General features: G+C 41.9%; 1 protein-coding gene across 1 annotated transcript; it reads right to left on the bottom strand.

Annotated features, from left to right (window-relative positions):
• Positions 1–527: 527 nt before the first annotated feature.
• On the bottom strand, positions 528–5920 carry C1H18orf21 (chromosome 1 C18orf21 homolog). Its single transcript, XM_059856848.1, has 5 exons — positions 5785–5920; positions 5647–5669; positions 4694–4893; positions 1128–1336; positions 528–721 (listed from the first exon to the last, which is right to left on the bottom strand). Exons 1-5 carry the CDS (start codon positions 5856–5858, stop codon positions 568–570), a joined length of 660 nt encoding a protein of 219 aa, XP_059712831.1. The 5' UTR covers positions 5859–5920; the 3' UTR covers positions 528–567.
• Between the last annotated feature and the right edge of the window lie 1740 nt (positions 5921–7660).

Genomic DNA, 7660 nt, shown 5'->3' with positions numbered 1-7660 from the left:
TCCTATTTCTTAAGCAGTGTTCACTGAGTCTGAAGGCACTTCAAGTAAACTATTAAACTAGCAAAAGAAAAGGAAAATACAGACCTTTACGTCCAAGAAAGTAAATGCTACCTGGCTCTGTTTTTCAGGGGGAAATGTGAAGCACAAGTTGCAGAACTTTCACTGCAGACTGTATGCAGTACAGGCTATAACCTCAGTCCTGAACAGTGACTTCATACTTTCTCATCTCTGTGCCAAACATAAATTGAAAATCTTTAATGTTGACAATTAAATGGTCCTGATGGGGCCATCATCAGCTTCCTCAAAGGATAAATCCTGGCTTTTAATTCTTGGAGCATCAGAAACTGCAAACATGTTCAAGACTCCCAAGGATATTAAACTGGCTATCTTTACATCCCCCTCTGGCAGACCATCACTCCCCTTAGAAACAGACCTTCCTTCTACAAAACATGGTCTATGCTTCAACAAGGATGTTAGCTTAAATTTTAAAGAAATCACTTTGATGATTTACTAAAACTGGAGCAGTATTTATTGCTGTAATCTTTATTAGTTTAAAATAATATATAACTAAAGTAAAGTCAAGAAGGTTTTGAAATCTGCCTTCTGGTTCTTCTCTTTTTCTTCTAGGTCAAGCATCCGTTTTAGCTTAGAAAAGTGAAATTTGGAATTTCGGGGAGTCTTGGAAGCAGAGTTGGTTGTTGTCTGTCCAGATTCACGTGTCCTGAAAAACAAAAGATTCAAATGTCTTAAAGGAGATAAATCAGAATTAACATAAAGTAACTGTGAAAGCACACATATATAATTTGAGTGGAAAATATCCAAGAGAAATAGTGTATTTTTATGTGAAAGTGAGCAGTCAGAAGTATTACTCTGTCATGCAAATTTTAGAACAGACATTTTGCATTAAAGACACAAATGTAACTGGGTATTCTTTGCACACAGTGGCTTTTCATGAGAATCTTTGATTTTAAAGGTTGAAAAGTTAAAATTGATCTCCTCAACTGTACCAACTGAGAAATACACTAAGTTATCAATTTAAACTTTATTAAATGACTGAGCTAAAATCAACAAGATTTAATACACTCTACTTGGCAAAGGGCTGCTTCAAATAGGAAAGAAACAGGTACCTGGAAAGTGATGAGGGGCTGTTCCCTTTAGATCCCAACCTACTGCAGCTTACAGGTGTCATTTTCTTTGCAGACTGAATTTTTACATCTGGTGTCTTCAGACTAGATTTGGTACCTGGAGTGCCACAATTTTGTGCTTTGGCTGCCAGAAAATCCCTGCTTTTACCATAATATCTTGTTGTTTTGTTGCAAGATTTGCAAGTAACGAGCTATGGAGAGAAGAAAGGAAGTATCAAGCTATCTTTCAGTCTTTCCACCTTTATGTTATAAAGCCATTAGAAGAATTATCCAAACTGTTCTCCAAATACCATGACACAAATTAAATATTTGCTTAAGTGAAACATGAGATACTAAAAAGTACAAAGATACACTTTGTAACTCATATTTTAACTCAGGCTTCTTAAGCCAAATACATCCTTTGGGTTTATGTAGAAATTACTCCAATTCCCTACAAACTAATTTCAGAGGACCCATACTGCTGAATGTAGTATTGTACAGTGATATAGAGAGAACAAGCCTGTCAAGACATGAAACAGCACCTGAACTGGGCAAATCATATTTTGAGTGTACAAGACACACTGAGTATACTGGAGTACTCTTACACATTGGGAATTTGGCTAAAAAATATGACATTCTGTGTCATCTAGTTATTAGCATATTCTACCCCCAATGAAGTTATATTGCACACTTTTCAGGGAATCTTGGGATAAAATATTTAAAGTACTAAACTCTCAAACCCAGTCATCCATTTTACTAAAACCAGCAAGTCTCAGTGAACAAAGACAAGGCTTTGTATTAGGGCAAAAGTACTTACTACAATAAGGAGGATGTCCTAAACAAAGGGCACTTTCTCTTCTCTCTGTGTACCTCTTGGCTGCAGGGAACTTCAGCAGCACACCAGGCTGAGAGGTGCATCAGAACTGATCACATCACCCAGTCAGAGGCTGTCAGGCATTCCTGATATCCCTTACTGCCATGGCAACTACTCATACTAAGATATATGAAAGTAACACAGCCAGACAGCTTTTTGAGGCACCAATTAGACTGACAGAAAAACAGTTACATGATGCTTCTGGTTAAAAATAACATACTCAAAAGACTGTCACAAAAATGTCTAAGCAGTTTTGAAAACATCTACACCAAATCATTCTTCATTTCAAAGTGTGTAAATTCAGATAGTTTATTAAAAATTAGATTTAGAGATGCTGAAATGAAACATTTTTAGTTAAGTGTTTTGACTTCTTCTAGACATTATATTTTGTCAGCCTAACAAACTAAAAAAAAAAAAAAAAAAGAAAAAATGAAATAGCATTAACTATTTTAGTGCTCAGGTATTGATGTATTTTTAGTTCTTCTAAATGAAACTCAGGTGGGAAACAAACTCAGCATTTCATGGAGACTTAGCACTGCGTGGAATATAAATAGAGGTGACCACTTTACAATGCAGGAATTACTGGATTAATCATAGCACTTCACAGCTAATTTCCATTCCCTGAAATGGATCAGCAGTTAACTCCAAAAATGTTTAAAGCCTTGAAACAGTCCTTGTGTTATATGCCTTTTTATGCCAGAAGCAATCTAAAATCAAGTTCTACTTGCTAAGAAAGTTCTCAGATGTTCAACCTGTCACATTATTGCTTGCATTAATTTCCAACCACACTGGAATTTTCATTTGCACAAGTCTCAGGTATTAGATTACAGGGATCTACATTGCTAATTTTGAAAGCTGCCAGTTGCTGACAGCATTTTTAAAGACTTAAGACAAGAAACACTTAAATCATAATCCACAGGACAAATTTAAACTGAACAAAACACAAGTACAGCAGACTGTAATTACATACCAAGATCAAAAAATTACCCCGACTTTAAACTGGACCTATTTAAACTGAATTTTAAACTACTCATATGAATGCACAGTGTGTCCCTAACAAACACTCTCCAGCTACACAGTAAGTCTAAGAGCCAATCATCATTTCATAGGACACTGCTCTGTTTATCAGTTGCTTAAAGGGACAGTTCTTAATGTACCCTCAATATTTGCAACACCAGAAAAATAAAGCAAACATTTCAGCTTGAAGAATCACAGAACATCTTGAGTTGGAAGGGACCCACATGCATCATCACATTTCAGCTCCTGGCCCAGCACGGGACATGCAGAATCACAGCATGTGCCTGAGAATGTTGTCCCAATGCTTCTTACATTCCTGTCAGCCTTGGTACTGTCACCCTGTCACTGACATGTTTTACGAAAAATCCTTTCCTTAGGATTTTTCCCTCCTGAGAAGCTGAGAGACCTCAGGAAAAAACTGTAAACAATTCTTATCTGCTGCTGTGGAATGCAACAGGGGGAATGTGTGATTGGTCTCATCTGGTTATTTTTAATTAACGGCCAATTACAGATCACCTATGCAGACTGTCTCGGTCACAGACAAGCCTTTGTTATTCATTCCTTTTCTATTCTTAGCTTAGCCTTCTGAGGAAATCCTTGCTTCTATTCTTTTAGTATAGTTTTAATATAGTATCTATCATAAAATAATAAATCAAGCTTTCTGATACATGGAGTCAACTTTCTCATCTCTTCCCTCATCCTGGGACCCTTGTGAACAATACTACATCACCCCTTCCCTGGGGAGCCTGTTCCAGTGCCCAACCACCCTCTGGGTGAAGAAACTTTTCAGATATCCTTTCTGAAACTCAACTTGGATCTACAATTTGGGGAGGGTGCCTTTATGAAGCATCTTATTTTGCCCTGACAGCCAAAAACCTTGGTGATATATTCCCCAGTTTAAAATTTTTAATTGACTCTTTAGCAATTTTTGGTTTCACAAAATTTAGTCCTATAACCACAAGACTCTTATCCAAGAAAATTCCAAGTGTGCCAGCAACTGCTGGGCACAATAGGGTGCTGTTTCATGTATTACAACAACCATTCACATAACCTGTTTTAAAAACACTACATACCTTGGCAACACAAGATTAAATGTTTACTCTTATTCTTCCAATAGTAATTAAATGTCACATTCCTGAGTACTTTTAGGAAAAAAAAACTAAGGCCTCAAGAAAAACATCACCTTATTGAAATTACCTCTATAGTTTAGTTTTAAAAGAGTTTCTATAAACAGTAATATTCAGACAAATGTAAAAAATTCTATTAATACAGATGGCAATAGTAATCTGATGTAGCCATGAGAGGCTAGTGAAATACATGAAGTAAAGCTTATGTCAAAACATATTTGCTCAACAAGTGATAAACTGAAACAAAGGCAATACATGAGATGTTTGTGTAGCTTCTCTAACATGTGGGATCACATGGTATTTTTCTGACAGAAAAGCTTACTGGTCTTGTGTTCATGATCTATGTATTGTGGAAGGTAGATTTTAAAAATGTCATTTATGCATAGAAGTTATTCCAAAAAGAAAGAAAGAGTCTTATGCTCATGAAAAATAAATGTGTGGGCTCCTCTTATAAGAGAAAGGTTTCTGTATCTTTTTTTTTGCCACTGAAACAGGGACATGAAATTTAGGGAAATATCATGTACATGTCAGTTTCAAATAGCTGTCCTTACCAGAATGCTTCTTGACTCCCTGTACTTTCTCAAAAGCTTTGTCTGTTTCATGTTAAGCTTATGATTCTTTGCCTCTCGTTTAAGAACCTTCTCTATCTGTGGAGTCACTTTCATCTTTGGTTTGAGGCGCACTCGGTAGCTGTCAGGAAGCAGGAACTGGAAGCAGTAAGGACATACCCTTTCTAATCCACGTTCATTACCTACAGATAAATAAAGGCAAAAGGGTGAAAAAAGTATGTTTTATAAGCAAACTTAAAATGGTGTGTTTCAATTTTAACATTTACCTGGGTATATGTTTCTGTGTTTAAGGTACCACTAGAACACAAGAGGAAGCTGAGCACCAGAATGTGCTCAGCTGAGCATAATTCAGACTAAGTTAATGCATGGCACAAGTTTACACGATATGTGACTGTAGGTTTTCTTGAAAAAATGCAATTCCTTCCTAAAATTCTTTAGCAAACAAGGCTCGCAATTCTGCCATGTAGGCACAATCTTCTACCAGATTAGGGAGGGACACCAAAGCCTCGGAAAGCTCTTTGCCCATTTTAAGTGTGAGAAGATGACACGATCTCAGGCTAGAAGGAAGAAACGCTTAGCGATAAATTTCAGACGCAACAAGAGGCTCGCTCCTGGCATCCGCCTCATTATCTCCTGCTGCCGGGGCTGGACTCGGGCGCCTCTCCCTGAACCCCCCAGGGACACCTGGCCCCGCTTCCTGGCGAGCTCGCCACCGCTGCCGGCAGCCCCCAGACACGGCCCTGCGGGGGCAGCGCAGGGGCGAGGGGAAAAGGGAGGAAAAGGACGAGCCGGCATTCATTCCCACGCTCCTGTCCTTGTGCTGCTCTCCCACGGCAAAGCCTCCGCTGGAGTGCGCCGGGCTCACGGGGCGCCCGGCTCCGAGCCCCCTCCTCCGGCCCCGGCTCCACCGCCTGCGCCCGGGGCCCCTCACTCGCCTCGGGAGTTGCGGAGCATCCACCTGCGCGGGAGAGAGGGAAAGCGTCAGGGCACGGCCGCCGGCACGGGCGGGGACATCCCGCGCGTCACCGCCGGGCTCCCGCACCGCCCGGCCCGGCCCCGCCGCCGTTCCTTACAGCAGGAATCGCGCCTGTCCCGGGCAGGACCCCGCCAGCTGCTCCGCCGCCGCCAGCAGCCGCCGCCGCCCCATGGCGCCCAGCGCCCGCCCCGCCGGAAGGATGGGGAGGGAAGGGAAAGGAAGGGAAGGGAAGGCGGGCGATGTGCAGCGCTTGGCCGAGCCCCGGCGGCACCGCGGCCGCAGCACCGGGGTACCGGGCTGGGGCGGGCCCGGGGCGAGGGGCAGGGCCGGGGCTGGCGCTGCCGGGCAGCGGAGCTCGGGCCGAGGGGCCGGGGGAGCCGAGCCCGCCCCGAGCCCGCTCGGAGCCCGGCACCCGCCGCGGGGAGCGCTTGTGTCCCCGGCCGTGTGAAAGTATCTCCGGTAGGAAAGGAAACTTTTACCTTAGGGGAAAAAAATACCGTGAGGAAGAGGTGCTTTACGCTGAGGGCGGCAGAGCGCTTATGCTGGCTCAGAGAGGTCGTGGAATCTCCTCTGGAGACATTCCAATCCCACCTGGATGCGTTCCTGTGTCACCTGCTCCAGGGGACCCTGGATGGATGACTTACAGAGGTCCTTTCGAACTGTAACAATTTTGTGATTCTGTGGGAGAAAAAAGAAAACAACCTCCAAACCCCACACGTTTCTCTGTGAGGGCTTGTCAGGTGAAAGATCTGCAGCAGCAGCTCCAGAAATCCGCCTGATACTCAGCAGTGCTGAACTTCATCTGTCAGGCTCTCTATTGGAGATGCCTTTTCCGTGGATTTTGGCGACTGCAGACTTTATCGCTCTGCAAATGTGCTCCCATTAAACAAACAAACAAACAAACAAAAAAGAAAAACCCACAAAACCCCTCTACCAAAACCACAAAAAAAAAAAAAAACCAAAAAAAAAAAAAAAACCAAAAACAAAACCTCCCCCACAACCCTCCAAAAAAGCCCCAAAACGAAACCCTCAGCTTTTCACCGTTTGATGTGTGTTTTATTAATTCCCTCAGCCCCTCTCATTTGCTAGACGTTTTTATCTTTTGATCTATTGGTAATGGTGTTCATTTAGGAGAGGTATTCCGCTGAGCAGGCTTCGATAGTCTATCAAGGAATTTGAATAAATATAATTCTTTCTTATTTTCTGACATGGAGTAGCCAAGGGCTTTAAAAATAGAAAAGCAAAAGAAAAAAGAAATTTCAAGACTTCCTTTAAGACAGCTTTATGGCACAGTCAATAAATCTGGACTTATTAATGAAATGTTTATAATAAATACAATTAGGGCATCTGCTGCCTCATTTTTAAATGAAACTAATTTTTTCAATTAACCTTTCAATGTTTTATTTTTGTATCTTTCTTGCTGGCTTTTCTGATCCTAATTTTTGAGTGAACTCCTACCTTTTCTGAGTGGAAGAGCAGAGATGTCATGTAATATCCATTCAAAACACAACCAGTGTCAACAGATTTTTTGGCAAATGAAATATTCCCATTTATTACTACTGGCGAGGGAAAATGAAGGTGCTTCTTGAACACAAGTAAGCAAAAATAATTCCAACACTTTTTTTGAGGTGTGGATCTGTGTCTATAATTTTTTAAGCGCGTTTGTTTCCTAGGGAAGTTGGTTGTGGAGGAAGAATGGTGAGGCAAGAAAGTGCTTTCCCAGCTGCTGCCTAGATAAAGGGAAATGTGCTTGGGATTTCTTCTTTTGCCTGGAGCTGGAACCTGACTCCTCCCTGCCCCTGGAGTGGTGCAGGTGGGCCAGAGCATCTGCACCAGCACCATGGATTCACTTTTTCTTGTGAGAACAAGTGCCTGAGCGACCTGATTAACCAGCGTGTGCTGTACTTATTAGGCAGCGGCTAACACAATGCAAAAGATTCATTTCTATTCGCCCCCCCACACACCTTCACTTT

The sequence above is a fragment of the Haemorhous mexicanus genome, chromosome 1, assembly GCF_027477595.1.
Source record: "Haemorhous mexicanus isolate bHaeMex1 chromosome 1, bHaeMex1.pri, whole genome shotgun sequence".
In the NCBI taxonomy this organism is placed as follows: Eukaryota; Metazoa; Chordata; class Aves; order Passeriformes; family Fringillidae; genus Haemorhous; species Haemorhous mexicanus.
The sequence above is the reverse complement of the archived record's forward strand: the minus strand, read 5'-3'. Positions and strand labels throughout refer to the sequence as shown.